General features: G+C 39.5%; 1 protein-coding gene across 1 annotated transcript in view; it reads right to left on the bottom strand.

Annotated features, from left to right (window-relative positions):
- LOC104985757 (chromosome unknown open reading frame, human C4orf45) overlaps nucleotides 1-19,642 on the bottom strand; it is a 134,252-nt gene that overhangs the window by 51,118 nt on the left and 63,492 nt on the right. Inside the window, exon 3 of the mRNA XM_010836085.1 lies at nucleotides 9,992-10,050. Within this exon, the coding sequence (XP_010834387.1) occupies nucleotides 9,992-10,050 (59 nt within the window). The remainder of the gene's footprint in view (nucleotides 1-9,991; nucleotides 10,051-19,642) is intronic.

Here is a 19,642-nt window from a genome sequence, read left to right on the forward strand (position 1 = left end):
AGTACTGGAGCTTCAGCTTTAGCATCATTCCTTCCAAAGAAATCCCAGGGCTGATCTCCTTCAGAATGGACTGGTTGGATCTCCTTGCAGTCCAAGGGACTCTCAAGAGTCTTCTCCAACACCACAGTTCAAAAGCATCAATTCTTCGGCACTCAGCCTTCTTCACAGTCCAACTCTTACATCCATACATGACCACAGGAAAAACCAGTAATAAATAAGTAGTACTAAAATGTTTATAATTAACAATACTCCCATCTCTCTCTGCTCCCTGTACAAGTATTGTCTTCTCCAAAATCACCCGCTTTCAGCTCATTTGCTTCTTCAGGACTTCACTCAATATTTGTATAAAGTAAGTGCCCCCTGGGGGGCCCCCACTTGCCCTGCTCCTCCTCTGGGCTCCTGCATGTCCACTTTCCTGGTCTTCTCTTTTACCATTTTGAGCATCCTCTTTGCCTACCACCTTTGTTGGGTCTCTTGTTTCTTTGATCATATTCCTTTCTTTTTCCTGGACTTTCCCTTATTATCTTGCTAAATGATATTCTCCAGTTGCTTCTCAGGAAACAATGCATTTGAGGAATACATACATGCATAAAAATGTCTCTTTTCTACCTCCCCACTTGATAGTTGAGCAGGGTATAGAATTCCAGGTTGACAGTCACTTTCTAGCAGACAGAGCAGTCATTGACCAGTGTCTTCCAGAGCCTAGGATCCCTGGCAAGAAGTGTGATGCCTGATTGATTCTGGATCCTTTGTACATGTCCCATTCTCCCTCTGGAAGGCTTGGCAATTGTCTTCATCCCAGAAGTGAAGTTTCACAGTGACATGTCTTAATACAGTTGTTGTCATTTTTCTTTGATAGAACCTTTCAATCTGGAAATTCATGTTATTCCCTTCTGAGAAATTTTCTTACATTATTGATTTTCTTTCTTCTGTTATCTCTGATCCCTTCTGAGGTCTATTAAACACTAGACTAATTTATTTTTAATTTCTTTCTTTCTTTCTTATTTTTTCTTTTCTTCTTTTCTGTCTCTTTGAATTTCTGTTCCACTTTTGTAAGATTAACTCTACAGTGTGAAATTTCTCTCCCATACTGAATCTCTATACTGATTGTTTTTCCTAACAGTGTAATAAGAATTTTAACAGAATTATTTAAATTTATTTATTTCAATGCACTTCATTTATTTAACTAATTTGGGAATGTTTATTAACAGAGTGGCCTGATTTGCTCAGGATACCTACAGGTTAGTCTGTTGTCCAAGTGACCTAATTCCATTAGCTTCCTGTTTTACTTTCAAAAGTGTCCTATTTTAGGTAATAAAACATATGGTCACACTGTTTACTGAGCATTTACTATATATACCAAGTGCTGTTCGAAGTGCTGTATGTGTAACAACACATCTGTATAAAATATCTACTCCAGAACAGTAGACTCTGTTATAATCATTTTACAGATTGGAAATCTGAGGGATAAAGAGTTTAAATAACTTGTCACAGGAGTCACAGCTTCCAGATGTTAAAATGGGGACTTGAATGTGGGAAGTGTCTTCAGAATCTCCCCTTTCCCCTCTATGAACAATATTTATTTGTTTTTAAAAATATTTTTTTTATTTATTATTGAGGTGTAGTTGATTTACAGTATCATGTTAGTTTCAGCAGTACAGCACAGTTATATATATACATATATGCTGTTGCTAAGTCGCTTCAGTCGTGTCTGACTCTGTGCGACCCCAGAGATGGCAGCCTACCAGGCTTTTCTGTCCCTGGGATTCTCCAGGCAAGAACACTGGAGTGGGTTGCCATTTCCTTCTCTAAAGCATGAGAGTGAAAAGTGAAAGTGAAGTTGCTCAGTCGTGTCCAACTCTTAGCGACCGGATGGACTGCAGCCCACCAGGCTCCTCTGTCCATGGGATTTTCCAAGCAAGAGTACTGGAGTGGGGTGCCATTGCCTTCTCCGATATATATATACATATATAAAAACACATGTGTGTGTGTATATATATATATATATATGAGTATATATATTCTTCTTATATTAATTTCCCTTATAAGTTGCTACAAAATATTCAGTGAAATTCCCTATGCTATAGAGAAGGTTCTTGTTGTTTATCCATTTTATATATAGTAGCATGTGTGCATTAATCCCAAACTCCTAATTTATTCCCCTTACCCACTTTGGTAATCATAAGTTTATTTTCTATGTCTGTGAGTCTATTTCTGAGTTCTATTTATAAGTTCATTTGTATCATTTTTCTAGATTCCGCATATAAGTGGTGTCATATGCTCTTTGTCCTTCTATGGCTTATCTCACTCAGTATGACACTCTCTAGGTCCATCCATGTTGCTGCAATGGGATTGTTTCATTTTTTTATGGCTGAGTAATATTCCATTGTATATATATACTACATCTCTTAATCATTATAGATTCCACTTCACCACTTCTCACAATCCCTTATTTGGGGGATATTAGGCTATTTCTCAGAGAAGGCAATGGCACCCCACTCCAGTACTCTTGCCTGGAAAATCCCACGGACGGAGGAGCCTGGTAGGCGGCAGTCCATGGGGTTGCACAGAGTCGGACACGACTGAGTGACTTCACTTTCACTTTTCACTTTCATACATTGGAGAAGGAAATGGCAACCCACTCCAGTGTTCTTGCCTAGAGAATCCCAGGGATGGGGAAGCCTGGTGGGCTGCTGTCTAGGGGGTCACACAGAGTCTGACAAGACTTAAGTGACTTAGCAGGCTATTTCTGACTTTGCATCATTGCAAACACTTTTGTACTCCTTTCTAGCTAAACCTCCTTCATTTTTTTCCTGGAGAAGGATAAATTCCTTCACCAGGAAAAAGCCTGGTAAAACCAGCGTTTCTTGATTTTCATTTCAGCACTCTTTCCACTTGCCATGTTGTGCACCTCCTGAGAATGGGAACTGACAAACAAATCCTTTGATTATAAGAAGGCAGACACAGGAGAGCCAACACACTGAAAAGAGCTATGACCCTCAAATAAATGAAAAGTTAGGGGATGTTGTAGTTAATTTTGACTTTTTAAAAGTCATGTTGCTCCTCTCTTCTTGACTGACACCTAGTCTGGTCACCCTCACTTTAGAATCTGCAGCATCCTTGACACCCACACCTGCAACCCCGCCATCTACTGACAGTGGCTATCCACAGGACTGTGAACCAGTCCTTAAGACATTAGTCCTAAGACAAATGATACATTGGCAAATAAATGGCAAAGAGGCAACTTCATAGTGACATTAGGGCATAGTCATGTTGGCAGTGCCTTTCTGGAAGGAAGTTTGCCTGTGAACGAGTCTGTTGATTTCATAATCTCAGCAAGCCTTTCATGTGCATGGATAACAAGTTTACCCAGTGAGGCAACCAGAGATTTTCCTAATGTTCTCCTTCTAAACCCAGCTTAAATTTCATCTCACTCAGGAAGTCCTCATGACCAAAGTCCTCCAGTTTTTCTGGCTTGAGCTGTACCAATCTGTGCCATTCTGAGTACACTAAGAATAGGGATTTTGTCTTTTATATCTGATTCACCAAGTATTGAGTACCCCTATATGTCAAACTCTTATTATATATGAAGACTCTTGAGAGTCCCTTGGACTGCAAGGAGATCCAACCAGTCCATTCTGAAGGAGATCAGCCCTGGGATTTCTTTGGAAGGAATGATGCTAAAGCTGAAACTCCAGTACTTTGGCCACCTCATGCGAAGAGTTGACTCATTGGAAAAGACTCTGATGCTGGGAGAGATTGGGGGCAGGAGGAGAAGGGGACGACAGAGGATGAGATGACTGGATAGCATCACCGACTCTATGGATGTGAGTCTGAGTGAACTCCAGGAGTTGATGATGGACAGGGAGGCCTGGTGTGCTGCAATTCATGGAGCCGCAAAGAGTCAGCGACTGAACTGAACTGAACTGAACTGATATGTCAAACTCTATGTTATAGGTAAGGGAAAGAAAGCAGGATGCTGCTATGCTCTACAATTTTCAGTAACGTGTAACTTTAACAGATTTCACTTCTCAAAACAAAAATTCCCACTGATTCACTATTTGCAGTGCATTCTCTTATAAACTGACCCTTAATTTGACTGCAAACTGTTCTCCCACTTCCTATCTGTGCTTTTTATTCTTCTTATTGAAATTAGATATACTGTTCGTTTATATTGGAAAACACCCAGCTGTGAGAAGAGACCACATAAAAATGAGTTAATCATCAGACCTCATGTCTAGAGAAACTTATGTATTTAAAACAAAAGAATGTTTCCTTTAATTCAGAAGGGAAAAGAATAAAGTCAACCCACACCCCGTTATTGTGGTCATTCTCCATCAGTGGATGTTGTATTGAAATCTTTTTATATCTACCTGTCCTGAAAGTCTGTGAGTGACTTGGGCAAGGACCCTGCTTATTACTTTTTAAATTTTGAGAACTTGTCACATGGCAGACCTTCATCTCAAGTTTGCTGAAGTATGTTTTTACCTGTCTTTAATAGTAGTAGTGAAAGTCACTCAGTAGTGTCCAATTCCTTGTGACCCTATGGACTATACAGTCCTTGGAATTCTCCATGCCAGAATACTGGAGTGGGTAGCTTTTCCCTTCTCCAGGGGATCTTCCCAACTGAGGGATCGAACCCAGGTCTCTAGTATTTACACTTGAAAATGAGGCTCAAAATCTTGGATCTCCCCCACCTACCCTCAAGGTCAGAACTGCTAGGGGAGCTTTATTCAAATAACAATGACAATTTTAGATGCAATAAATTGGATAGCACACCATTGATTCAATAACAGATGAACTTGGGGGCAGAAAGAGAGTCACTACCATCTACCATAAATAACTACCATAAAACACATCCTGATTTCAAGGAGTTAGATTTTCAAAGTATACCCCAGAATGGAGGAAATCCTGTCATTGTCCTTGACTGGACTTCTGGTCTCAGAATCAGAGCAGTCTCTTGGCTCTATTACGTCAGCCGACAAAAATTCTTCAATGCCGCTTATATGCCCTCAACTCATTCTTCTCTTCCTCCAATGCTTTTTCTGAGACCATTGATAAGTTCCAAATACTTGTCTGTTATTGTTTTCTTGGATTTCCATTTCCTTGTATAAACCCTCCTCCTTGAGTTCTTCCCTGCCTTTTACAGCCTCCCATTGTCCTCAGGTCCCTGCCTCTGAGGCTCTTTCCTTCTTCCATGATGCTCACTCACCTTTTCCTGGTGTGGATGCCCCCAGGCTCATCCCTTTCTTCTTTCAGTCCTCACAAGTCATTCTCAGCCCTGAATGATCATCAGAAACGCTTGAAGAGCCTTCTGAAAAGATTCAAGCCCAGATCCCAACCCAGATCTGTGGAATCAGTCAACTTGGACCTAGATATTAGCTCTGTAACCCGGGTTTGTGTACCTTACTTAGCATCTGAAGTTCAATTTCTTCTCCTGTAAAATTAAGATAATGCTAAAATCTCTTTCGTCCGATCTCTGAATACATTCTTACTCCCCGTTGTCACAGCAAACATCATCTCTCCTTCTCCTCATTTATTTAAAGCCTGCGTTCCTTTGAAAGCTGAGCTCAAATCCTTTCCTTCTCACAACTCTCATCATCACGACTGATTTTGGATTGTTTACAGAGCGCACTGAAAACTCAAAAGCGACTTGTTGAAACGAAATTGTTTCCTGGCTGAGCTTGCTTCAACTGTCTTGTCACTTTTCAATTTTTTTCTCCATGCAGCACTTCAATATTCCAGAGTGATTTTTTTTTAATTGGATCACATTGTTCCCTATTTTAAATCTTTCAATGAATTCTCTTTCTTAAAATGTATTTATTCATTTATTTTTATTTTTTTGGTTGAGCTAGGTCTATGTTGCTGCACACAGGCTTTCTCTAGTTGAGGTGAGCGGGGGTACTCTCTAGTTGCCAATGCATGGGCTTCTCACTGTGGCGCCTTCGCTTATTCAGAGCATAGGCTCGAGGGACATGGACTTCAGGAACTGCTGCACAAGGCCTCAGTAGGTTCATGAGCTTAGTTGCTCACAGCATGTGGAATCTTCCCAGACTGGGGATTGAACCTGTGTCCCCTGCATTGGCAGCTGGATTCCTATCCACTGTATCACCAGGGAAGTCCCCAGTGACTTCTCTTAGTTCTTAGGCTTGTTCAGCACCATGGCTGCAGAGTCTAGCAGTGCTTTGAATACAAGAGATGCTGGATTTATTGAGTGAATGCAGTTGACTGATGACAGAACATGCGAACGGTTGGGGAGGCTAAACACAAACCTTGCCCAGGAAGGAGATGGCTCTTGGCACAGCTGAGAGAATGTAATCAGGTGGGCACACCTGGACCTTGTAGAGTCATCCTCTTTCAGAGCCTCTGCCAAGCCTGAGAGTGAGGCCAGGAGGTTTTTAAGCAGAGGTTGTGCTTAGTGTCCCAAAAGTGCAGAAACCCTGACCTCCAAAAATCTAAGGAAAACAAAGACATTATTGAATCTGTACTCCTGTAAGAGCAATGCTGATTGATCTCTTTTCCCTTAGAAATCTTAATTATATGTTCCAATAGATGACAAGCCTAGGTTTTGCTCTTTTCCTGTAACTGAACATACAGGTTTCATTTTGGTTACCACTGCCTTAAAGTGAAAGTGAAAGTGAAGTCACTCAAGAGAGTGTCAATTCAAGCCATTGTGTGACTTTAATAGGATTACATTGATTAACTAACATGATGCATTATGATGGTTTCTAGGCCAACAGCATGAAATGAGGGGCTTTTAACCAAAAAAGTTATATTTTTGTTCTTTCATTGAAAACAACCATTTATATAGTTAAAGGCCCCACCCTCCAACATCCAGCTGCTGTTCTTAACAGGCTGGTTCCCTTTTCCTGCACTGTGCTCTCATCTTACTTGCCCTGCCCCATTCCTCCCCTTAATGAAATCCCTTACTATTAACAGTGGAAGTGAGAAATAGATTCAAGGGATTAGATCTGATAGACAGAGTGCCTGAAGAAGTATGGACGGAGGTTTGTGACTGTACAGGAAACAAGGATCATTATCATCCCCAAGAAAAAAAAATGCAAAAAGGCAAAATGGTTGTCTGATGAGGCCTTACAAATAGCTGTGAAAAGAAAGTGAAAGGAAAAGGAAAAAGGGAAAGATACACCCATTTGAATGCAGAGTTTCAAAGAATAGCAAGGAGAGATAAAAAAGCCTTCCTTGGTGATCAGAGCAAAGAAATAGAGGAAAACAAAAGAATGGGAAAGACTAGAGATGTCTTCAAGAAAATTAGAGATACAAAGGGAACATTTCATGCAAAGATGGGCTCAATAAAGGACAGAAATGGTATGGACCTAACAGAAGCAGAATATATTAAGAAGAGGTGGCAAGAATACACAGAAGAACTATACAAAAAAGATCTTCACAACCCAGATAATCACAATGGTGTGATCATTCACCTAGAGCCAGACATCCTGGAATGTGAAGTCAAGTGGGCTTAGGAAGCATCACTATGAACAAAGCTATTGGAGGTGATGAAATTCCAGTTGAGCTATTTCAAATCCTAAAAGATGATGCTGTGAAAGTGCTGCACTCAATATGCCAGCAAATTTGGAAAACTCAGCAGTGGCCACAGGACTACAAAAGGTCAGTTTTCATTCCAATCCCAAAAAAAGGCAATGCCAAAGAATGTTCAAACTACCGCACAATTGCACTCATCTCACATGCTAGCAAAGTAATGCTCAAAATTCTCTGAGTGAGGCTTCAACAGTACATGAACTGTGAACTTCCAGATGTTCAAGCTGGATTTAAAAAAGGCAGAGGAACCAGAGATCAAATTGCCAACATCCACTGGATCATCGAAAAAGCAAGAGAATTTCAGAAAAACATCTGTTTCTGCTTTATTGACTATGCCAAAGCCTTTGACTGTGTGGATCACAACAAACTGGAAAATTCTTAAAGAGGTGGGAGTACCAGACCACCTCACTTGCCTCTTGAGAAACCTATATGCAGGTCAGGAAGCAACAGAACTGGACATGGAACAACAAACTGGTTCCATATTGGGAAAGGAGTACGTCAAGGCTGTATATTGTCACCCTGCTTATTTAACTTATATGCAGAGCACATCATTCGAAAAGCTGCGCTGGAGGAAGCACAAGCTGGAATCAAGATTGTTGGGAGAAATATCAATAACCTCAGATATGCAGATAACAACACCATTATGGCAGAAAGTGAAGAGGAACTAAAGAGCCTCTTGATGAAAGTGAAAGAGGAGAGTGGAAAAGTTGGCTTAAAACTCAACATTCAGAAAGCTAAGATCATGGCAGCTGGCAAATAGATGGGGAAACAGTGGAAACAGTGACAGACTATATTTTGGGGGGCTCCAAAATCACTGCAAATGGTGACTGCAGCCATGAAATTAAAAGACACTTGCTCCTTGGAAGAAAAGCTGTGACCAACCCAGACAGCATATTAAAAAGCAGAGACATTACTTTGTCAACAAAAGTCCATCTAGTCAAAGCTATATTTTTTCCAGTAGTCACGGGTGGATGTGAGAGTTGGACTATAAAGAAAGCTGAGCACTGAAGAATTGATGCTTTTGAACTGTGGTGTTAGAGAAGACTCTTGAGAGTCCCTTGGACTGCAATGAGATCCAACCAATCAATCCTAAAGGAAATCAGTCCTGAATATCCATTAGAAGGACTGACCTTGAAGCTGAAGCTCCAAATACTTTGGCCACCTGATGCAAAGAGCTGACTCATTTGAAAAGACCCTGATGCTGGGAAAGAGTGAAGGCGGGAGAAGAAGGGGACGACAGAGGATGAGATGGTTGGATGGCATCACCGACTCAATGGACATGAGTTTGAGTAATCTCCGGGAGTTGGTGATGGACAGGGAGGCCTGGCATGCTGCAGTCCACGGGGTCACAAAGTCGAACACGACTGAGCAACTGAACTGACCGAGTAGATAGTGAAGATTTTCTGTGCTTATTAGGAGTAAAAATTCACAAATGTACAAATAAACCTATAGGACATAAAAAAATTAAGAAAAATTAACTCTGTTATTGAGTGAAGTAAGTCAGAAAGAGAAAAGCAAATATCGTATATTAATGCATATATGTGGAATCTAGAAAAGTAGTATAGATTATCTTATTTGCAAAGCAGAAATAGAGGCACAGACTTGAAGATCAAACATATGAACATCAAAGGGGGAAAGGGTGAATGGAAAGAATTTGGAGATTGGAGGTGACATATATACACCACTGTGCTGAAGTGACTTAACACACATACATGTAGGTACAAAGGAAATCAGTCCTGAATATTCATTGGAAGGACAGATGCTGAAGCTCAAGCTTCAATACTTGGCCACCTGATGTGAAGAGCTGACTCATTAGAAAAGACCCTGCTGCTGGGAAAGATTGAAGGCAGGAGAAGAAGGGGATGAAAGAGGATGAGATGGTTGGATTGCATTACCGATTCAATGGACATGAGTTTGAGCAAGCTCCAGGAGATGGTGAAGGTCAGGGAAGCCTAGTGTGCTAAAGTCCATGGGGTTGCAAAGAGTCGGACACGACTAATTGAAGAACAATGCAGGTATAAAATAGAAAATGAGATATAATAAGATAATGAGTCCCTATTATATTGCACAGAGACCTCTACTCAATTCTCTGTAGTGACCTAAATGGGAAGGAAATCCAAAAAAGAGGGGATATAGGTAAACATGTAGCTGAGTAATTGAAGAGCAATGCAGGTATAAAATAGATAATGAGGTACATAATAAGATAATGAGTCCCTATTGTATTGCACAGGGACCTCTAACTCAATTCTCTGTAGTGACCTAAATGGGAAGGAAATCCAAAAAAGAGGGGATATAGGTAAACATATAACTGATTCACTTTGCTGTACAGCAGAAACTAACACAACATTGTAAAGCAAATTACTCCAATAAAAAGAAATTAACTCTGTTACTAATTTAGGAGGAAAGATTAATTAATTGATGTAAATATACTTACCATGGGCTCTGGTATCTGTGGCTTAGTTTGTCAATAGCCGCTTGACTGAACTCTTCATACTGTAAAAAAGAAGAAAATCAATGTCCCCTGATTCCAAGGTCACTCTGCATGAACATGTCTGAGAGTCTGGGTTCCTAGTCAAAGAGGAGGTCAGGTGGAGCAATTAAACAAGAAACGCTAAATTCAGTTGAGGAAACATGGTCTTTTGATTCTTGAACTGAGAAGAAAAGATACAAGAAGTAAAATAAATCTGACCCTCTGTGCTTTCCCTGCCCTCTCTATAAAAGGACAGCTGTTGGGTCTGCAGAAGAGTGTCATCTGCAATCTCTAAACATCTCATGATTCTATATCTACATGAGCAGGCACTCAAAACCAGGACTTACCATTTATTTTTTGTTTTTCATAGTGGGTCCTTGTTGGTTACCAATCTTAAATATTGCACTGTGTACACAGCCATCCAAATTCCCTAACAATCCCTTCCCCCCAGCAACTATAACATGACATCATTTTGTCTCAGCTTAGCTTTTTTCACATCACTTTACCCTCATGTGAAAAGATGCTCAACAGCACTAATTATTAGAGAAATGCAAATCCAAACTACAATGAGGTATCACCTCACACTGGTCAGAATTGTCATCATCAAAAAGTCTACAAATAGTAAATGCTGGAGAAGTAGAAAAAAGGTATCTTCCTATAGTGTTGTTTGGAATGTGAAGTGGTGCAGCTGCTATGGAAAACAGTACGGAGGTTCCTTAAAAACCTAAAAATACAACTACCATATGATCCAGCAATCTGACTCCTGGGCAGATATCTGAAGAAAATTATAATTTGAAAAGATATGTGCACGCCAATGTTCATTACAGCATAATTCACAATAGACAAGTTATGGAGCATCTTAAAAGTTCATCAACAGATGAATGGTTAAAGATGTGGGACATATGTACAATGAGCTATTACTCAGCCATAAAAAGAATGAAATACTGCCATTTGTAGCAACATAAATGGACTTAGAGATTATCACATTGAGTGTAATAAATCAAAGACAAATGTCATTTGATATCACATGTGCAATCCAAAAAAATTATACAAATGAACTTATTTACAAAACAGGAACAGACTCACAGACATAGGAAAAAACTCATGGTTACCAAAGGAAATGGAAGAGTGGAGGAAAAAATTAGGAGCTTGGGATTAACAGATACAAACTACTTTATATAAATAGATAACTGACAAGGACCTACTGTATAGCACAGGGACCTATACTCAATATCTTGTAATAACCTATAATGGAAGATAATCTGAAAGAGAATCTATCATCTATCTGTCTGTCTGAACCACTTTGCTGCACACCAGAAACTAACAGAACACTGTAAATCAACCTCAAATACATCAATAAAAAAGACAAAAAGGGGGAAACGTAGCAAAATCATATCATAATGTTAACCTTAGATAAATCACCTGGTACCCTTTTCTATCTCCCCTGTTTTCTTCCCTTTTCCTCAAGCTTTGGCTTATAATGCCTTTCCTGATCAAGGGTTGTGTTGGGAAAGCAGATCTATTTAAGTCATTTCTCAGTGACGAAGATCTGAAAACTTGATCACTTCTAGATCTTTAATGTCCATGTGTAAAATAATAAACAAAGGAAGGGATAAAATAAACAAGATTTAAATGAAAGGCTAAGCCACTATTCCAAAAGTTTGAAAAGTGATAATCTGTGTTTAGGACTTCGCTGGTGGCTCAGTGATAAAGAATCCTCTTGTCAATGCAGGAGACGTGGGTTTGATACCAGGTTGGAAAGATGCCCTGGAGAAGGAAATGGCAATCCACCCCAGTATTGTTGCCTGGAAAATCCCATGGACAGAGGAGCCTGGCAGGCTACAGTCCATGGGGTTGCAAAGAGTCAGACATGACTACTTAGCGACTAAATAACAACCATCTGTCTGTAATAGTAAAATCTTTTTCAACTGATTTTTTTTTACTTTTTATTTTATATTGAGGTACAGCCAATTAATAATGTTGTGATAGTTACAGGTGGATAGCAAAGGCACTCAGCCATAAATACACATGTATCCATTCTCCCCCAAACTCCTGAGTCTCAACTGATTTCTGACACCTATTCCCTGAATATCAATCTTATCAACTGACTTACAAATAATTTTATCATCAGTTTATGGGCAAATTTCCCAGGACTGGGATAATCTTTGATCTTTGTTCTCATTTTTAATAACCCAAAGTTTCACTGGTTTAATCTGGAAAGATTTTCCTTAGGAACACACAATGCATTCATTAGCCTCTAACCCTACCCCATTTTTCCTATAGTTATCAGCACATAATGTCATAGAAATTTACCTAAAATAAGCTGACCTTTCTCTGTCTTAATTAATGAGATTCACCATGATTTATTTGGACAGTTGTGCTCACTTTGTTATTAAATCTAATGAAATTTAGAATAAAAAAAATTTTTTTTTTTACTGATCAGTTATTCATAAAAGTGAAGCAAAGACTGATTCAATAACAAATTCAGCACCTTCATAGAAACAGGTGACAACTGAGTAGTACATGTTCTACGCTAAGGAGATCAGTAAGAATCTTTGCAGTTATTTTGTATGCTTTCAACTAGCAAAAATAATTATAACTTGAAATTGGATATTCCCTATTAAGCAATCTTTAAATAAGTCTAGGTATTAAGGAAAAAGAAATATCTGCTAATTACATTTAGATACTGTGAATTAGGCACAATTTCTCAAATGAGCTATTAAATTTAAGTGAAATTAATTACAGACATCGGGGTCCATTCTAGTTAATAATGAAAATCATTGCTTAATATTTTTACTTTTAATCACAAACCACCTCTCCTCTAGAAGCGATATTAACTGAGGAATCCTCTTACTTTCTTGCCAGGCTTAACTCACGATGTTTTTCCTAATATAGCCAATGAGTACAATGGTCATGCATTTCAAGAACAGCATAAACATTAGGGTTTCTCTTGCCATCCTCCTCCTTGGTAACATGGAGCTCTTATACCAAACAGTGAAGTGGAAAATCCCCTAAGCCTACCTTTTCTTATGCTAATGTAATTTTTTCTTCACTTGCTTCCATTTGCAAAATATTACTGTTAACCCCTTAGCTGCTTTTCTTCCCACAGCCAGGGAGAAGCATTCTCATTGTTGGTGCCCGGTCACCAAATTGCATAATGCTGCCTATTCTCAACTGGAACTATTGAAGGGAGAAAGGGGGCATCAAGCCTTTGTGTGGATAGAGCATTTGAAGCATTCATTTTACATTCAGAGCAGGAGCAGAAACAAAACACATCTCCCTGAAAAATGTCAGTGTTTAAGGCATGTATTCTGTGGTGCATTTTTTTTTTTTACTAAAAAGCAAGAAGTGAACAACAATGCAGACGCCCATACTTCATTTTATGCCAAAGGATATGGAGGCTTGAGCTGAGTACCAATATGAATTATATCCCCATCTCCCCTTTTTTTATTGCACTGTTTTTAAATAATTTGAATTAGTTTATCAAATTTTAACAAACAGACTAAACATAAAGTTTCCTGTGTTCCTTGACTCTGACCATAGTACGTGTTTTCTGTAGAGTATCCAACTAATGAGAAACATATTCCATTACATTTCTAAAGTGTTTATCATAATATAATTTTAAAATTCATGTAGTTATGAAAACATAGTATAGTGAGGCATTAAGAATACTAGATCCCACTTCTTTAGACTTATTGTACTAGATACTATGCTAAGTGCTTTACACATTTATCTCACTAATCCATTTGACAATACTCTAAGATTATAATAATATTATATAACATTATTTTCCCCATGGAAGACAGAATTCTAAAGACTTCCAAGATGTCCTTATATATACACCTTCTTCCAGATATTCAGCCAAATACTAACCTAGGTACTGCTGTGAAGGGATTTTTCAGGTGTAGTTAGGATTCCAAATCAACTGACTTTAAGAAAGGAAGTTTCTCCTTGGTGGCCCTAACTTCATCACTCAAGCTCTTTAAAGGACCTGGGCTCCTCTGGGTAAAAGGGATTTGAAATGTGAGAGGGATTTGGACATGAGGGAGGGTGTCTGTTGCTGGCTTTAAAGATAGAAGGGACCATCGACAAAGGGATGTGGGCAGCTTCTTGATGTTGAGACTGTTCCCTGCCTGACAGCTGCAGAGAAATAGGCCCTCAGTCCTATAGCCACAAGGAACTGAGATCTGCCACAAAGACATGCACTTGGAAGAGACCCCAGACCTCAGATTTGATCTTTGTCACACCTGACACTTTGAAACTCAGCCTAGTGAGTTCTGAGAAGAGAATCAAGCCTAGACTTCCCTGGACTTCTAATCTACTTCTAATCTATGATTTGCTTCTGTGAGCAAATAAATAGTGTTGCTTTAAGATGTTCTTGTTTACTGCAGCACCCAGACTTCCCTGTCCTTCATTATCTCCTGGAGTTTGCTCAAATTCATGTCCATTGAGTCAGTGATGCCATCCAACCATATCATCCTCTACTATCCTCTTCTTCCCCTGCCCTCAGTCTTTCCCAGCATGAGTCAGCTCTTCACATCAGGTGGCCAAAGTACCAGAGCTTCAGTTTCTAATTTAGTGGCAATAGATTACGCTCAACAGAAAACTAATGCAATGCTCATTTTATCAATGGGAAAACTGAAACATTATAAAGAATAGAGGGCAGATTAGCATGTAAATAGGGGAAAAATAAAAAATTCTTCAACTGGTTCTTTTTCCATATTCAGTTTTTCATTAAGACCACACACGTAGATTTGTCATGAAAAGCATTATAAATGCTGCCTTATTTATCCTTAGAGAGAAGGTACATTTCTATTGTTTTTTTTCTGTACTTCTCCAGGGAGATTAATGTTTTCCTTATCCAGGCGATGATTCAAGATACATGAGGACTTCTAGCAACACTAGAACTTATTCTGTCGGGAATTGTTAGGATTTGTGATGAGTACCCAATCATTCTGCAACCAGTCTTTTACCCATAGTTGGCGGATGATCCCTACCAGGGTCTGAAATATGAGTGGACTCAAATATTCAAGCTACAGGAAAGCTACACAGGAGGTTCCCAAGTCTCTGCTTGTGCCCAGGCCACAGTTCCTGAAATATAATTAAGTGCCTGGTTGGCGACTGCCCTCACCCTCGGAGTTTTCTAATGTGTTGGCACTGTTATTAATTCAAAGGTTAGGAAGTGTGTTCCTCCCAAGTTAATTGTCCAATTAGCTTTACAGTACAGAATCGCACAAGGGGTGGTAGCACAGGCATTGTGAACATAAGAGTATAACCAAGTTTCAGCAAAAGAAAAAATAAATAAAAGCTAAGTAGTCCTTGAATCACTACTGAATAACCGAGAAGGAGAATAATTCTCAAGTTCACGCACACTTAAAAGCTCATTCCACAACCCCTGTCCCCCACCTCCTTCTGCAACTTGGTTTGTTATCAAAGACTCTGCATGAAAAAAGAACGAGATTTCAGTCTCCATTTCCTATCATTTTTTCATGATCTGCTAGGCTGTGCTAAGTACTAGGAAGAAGGCTGTGGATGCTGTCAATAGAAAGTCAAGTAAGACAGATCTCACACCTCAAGTTACTCACAGCCATTTGAGATGTGGCTGGCACTATGCAGACCAATAGTCACACTAAAAACTTCAACAATGATGACAACACAGAGAAACTTCCTACGAACTCCTCCCCAACTGCAAGAGCCCATATGGGCCCCAAGCGCTTATTTTCAGTGCCATTTTCTTTGTGTCCAGAGACAGTGGGACCACATACCAGGGGCCTCTCTATTGAATGGGTTGTTTTCAATTTGCTCAATTAAGATTTCCTGAGTCATGGGAAGAGAATAGCTAGATCCAGATTGCTATGCATTCTAGGCACTTTCGTCAACACAGCTGACATACTTCAGAAGTGTTATATATGAATAATAGGGAAAACTATGGTCCTAAATTTATAATGATATTAGAATTTCTTCCAAACATCTCAAAAAGCCAGGATAAATGCCAGATTCAGAAAACATATGTCCTGGTATTTTAGCCACCTGTGCCTGGGATATTAGATCAAGCCCAAGTTTCTGAATTCTTGACAGTATATTTAAAGAAGCCTGATTGTGGAGTTAAATGTCAAGTTTACTAGAACTCATTCTAATTTATACATTTTTCTTAGCTTTGTATCTTGTTAGCATCATCAAATAAAATTTGTTGAAAACCTATGGAGTATGCTTAATACTAATTTTAAGAAGTGCAATATATTTTTTAAAAAGGTTATATTTTCATTGAAAAACATTCTCAATGTGTATGTTAAGCCCTACAGAAGTTGGTAACCACCATGGCGCATTTTTAGCCTTCCTTAATTAGAAATAAAATCACTCACTAGGCTCTAAATTGCTTTGAGTTTATTTCCTTCCTTCCCCCCTCCTTCTCTTTCTTTCCATCCTTTCTTTTGTTTTCACATTTCCACATCCTAACAGAAGATGTGAGGATCAGGATGTCTGTTTTTTTCCAATTCACCAAAAATCATCCATAAAGTCACAGCCAGAAGGAGGAAGCCCACACTGACTGGGAAGCCAGTTACCTGGGGCTGGGGCGCCTGGTGACACGTGGAGAGGCGGTGCCCCAGGTACCAACCTCTTGTCCACAGAACCACTTTGGACGCAGCACAGAGAGTGCACGTCAGTGATACCTATCTTGCTTTTTGTTTTCATGGTCTGTTCCAAGAAGGAAGCACTGAACTTAAAATTTATTTTCTGGGAGTTCAGATACAAGTAATTCCTTCAATCTATTTGAGGAATAATATAGAAAGCCATGACTTCCCTGGTAGCTCAGTGGCAAAGAATCTGCCTGCAATGCAGGAGACACAGGTTCAATTCCTGGGTCAGGAGGATCCCCAGGAGGAGGACATGGCAACCCAATCCAGTATTCTTGCTGAGAAATCCCATGGACAGGGGAGCCTAGTGGGCTACAATCCATGGGGTTGCAAAGAGTCAGACACAACTTAGCGACCAAACAATAGCAACAATAGAAAGCCGAGTTTTATGAAATAGGGAAATATTAACACCTGTGTATTAGGAAGTTAATGTTAATATGGGGCTAACCAAAAAGTTAGTTTAGATTTTTCCATAATATCATGTGGAAAACCCAAGCGAACTTTCTGGCCAATCCAATGTACTATTTCCCAAAAATGGAGGGCTATTTGGGCTTTGTAGCCAAGGTTTCTCCTTGCTCACAGATGGTCACTGTGTGGCCTTCCCAAACTAGCTGCTTCCTGTGGTATCAAGAAAGCCACTACTTTATACAGCACTTAAGGATGAAAGGTGCTAATGTAATTATTTTTATATTAAACAACAGACTGTTAGGACTCAAATAACTCGTGAGAACTACACACACACACCCATCTGGGAAAGAAACAGCAGCCATTCCACGGCACACCTAATTTTAGAAAAGCTATTTTCTATTTAGCTTTTATAACTTGGTTGAAAAAGGAAGCTTTGTTATCTTTTAAAAGTCTTCTGTGTTGCTAACAACATGAGTGTGAGATCTTAGGAATTTGAATGAGACTGTGATTCACCTAAATGAACCCAAACATAAATGAGAAATTTGTGGTGAAAAACACCCAGAACTTCTGAAATGTGTGTGTCTGTGTGAGTCTACATACTGATCAACTCCATACCAACAATACTTCTCTATTTCTCGTTAATTTGAAAAATTTCCAGGACACTGTTGTGTGGGGGTGGGATTTGGAAGAATGCACAGGGTGTGGCCGGAGGGAAGTTTGGGAGGAATCTCACTTCTCTTTTTTTCCAAATTTCCAAAGATAATATTTAATGATATGTTTTGAAACACTGTATAGAACTTTTTACATAGAAACTTGAAGATAATACAATTAAAAATAGAGTTACCATTTTATCCTGCAGTCCCACTTCTGGGCATATATCTGAAGAGCACCACAATTTGAAAAGATGCAGGGACTCCAGTGTTCATTGCAACACTATTTGCAGCAGTCAAGACATGGAGGCCACCTAAATGTCTATCAACCGAGGAACGGATAAAGAAGTTGTGGTACATATATATGTGATGGAATGTTACTTATCCGTTCAAAAGGATCAAACAATACCAGTTAGAGCAATGTGGATGGACCTAGAGATTATCGTACTGAGTGAAGTCAGACATAGAAAGACAAATATCATTTTATATCAATTATGCAACAAGGAATTACCGTACAGCAGGAACCTATACTCAATATTTTGTATTAACATACAATGAAAAAGAATTTGGGAAAATAGATATATGTACTTCTGTATGTATAACCGAATCACTGCTGTACACCTCAAACTAACACACTATTGTAAATCTACTATACTCCAATAAAAAGTTTTCAAGATTTAATAAAGGAACAAACAATACAGAAAATAACTATTAATGAGCTCTTTCTTATTATAGCAAATAAGTGGGTTATATCTACTACTGATGACTCATTTCAGTATTATGAATGAAGCATCTTGTGTGCAAATGACGCAGAATGGGGTGCCAGTAGACACTTGAGGCCCTGGGAAGAAAGGGCAGGTGCTTATGAGACAAAACAGCTGGGACTGACCTGGCCAGACCCTGCCTCGTGGAAAAGTGCTCACCCAGCTAGGTGCCTCCCACTGTGGCTCCAGCCCCATGTTCTGACTCCATTTCCCCTCTCACATGCTGGACTCCCACTAAGTCCCTGAACCCACAGCCTAGGCTGGGATCCTGGTTCCATCATTGACCCCCTGTGCAGCTTCAGCAAGGGGCCTCAGCTGCCAATACCTCCATTCCCTGCTCTGTAAGGGAAAAGAATCATAGTACCTTCCTCAAACAGTAAATAATCAAGAGGAGTTCATTTTTTTAAAATCTATTTTACTGGAGTACAGTTTATTTACAATGTTGTGTTAGTTTCTGCTACAAAGCAAAGTGATTCACTTATATATATATATATATATATGTTCATATTCTTTTGGCTTTATTCTTATGGCTTATGATAGAATATTGAATATAGTTTCCTGTGCTATACAGTAAGTTATTGTTGATCATCTATTTTATATGTAGTTCAGTTCAGTTTAGTCACTCAGTCGTGTCCGACTTTTTGCGACCCCTTGAATTGCAGCACGCCAGGCCTCCCTGTCCTTCACCAACTCCCGGAGTTCACTCAAACTCATGTCCATCGAGTCAGTGATGCCATCCAGCCATCTCATCCTCTGTCATCCCCTTCTCCTCCTGCCCCCAATCCCTCCCAGCATCATAGTCTTTTCCAATGAGTCAACGCTTCATATCAGGTGGCCAAAGTATTGGAGTTTCAGCCTTAGCATCAGTCCTTCCAATGAACACCCAGGACTGATCTCCTTTAGGATGGACTGGTTGGATATCCTTGTGGTCCAAGGGACTCTCAAGAGTCTTGTCCAACACCACAGTTCAAAAGCATCAATTCTTCGGCGCTCAGCCTTCTTCACAGTCCAACTCTCACATACATGACCACTGGAAAAACCATAGCCTTGACTAGACAAACCTTTGCTGGCAAAGTAATGTCGTTGCTTTTGAATATGCTATCTAGGTTGGTCATAACTTTTCTTCCAAGGAGTAATCGTCTTTTAATTTCATGGCTG

The sequence above is a fragment of the Bison bison genome, unplaced genomic scaffold (genome assembly GCF_000754665.1).
Source record: "Bison bison bison isolate TAMUID 2011002044 unplaced genomic scaffold, Bison_UMD1.0 scf7180017864060, whole genome shotgun sequence".
Lineage (NCBI taxonomy): Eukaryota > Metazoa > Chordata > Mammalia > Artiodactyla > Bovidae > Bison > Bison bison.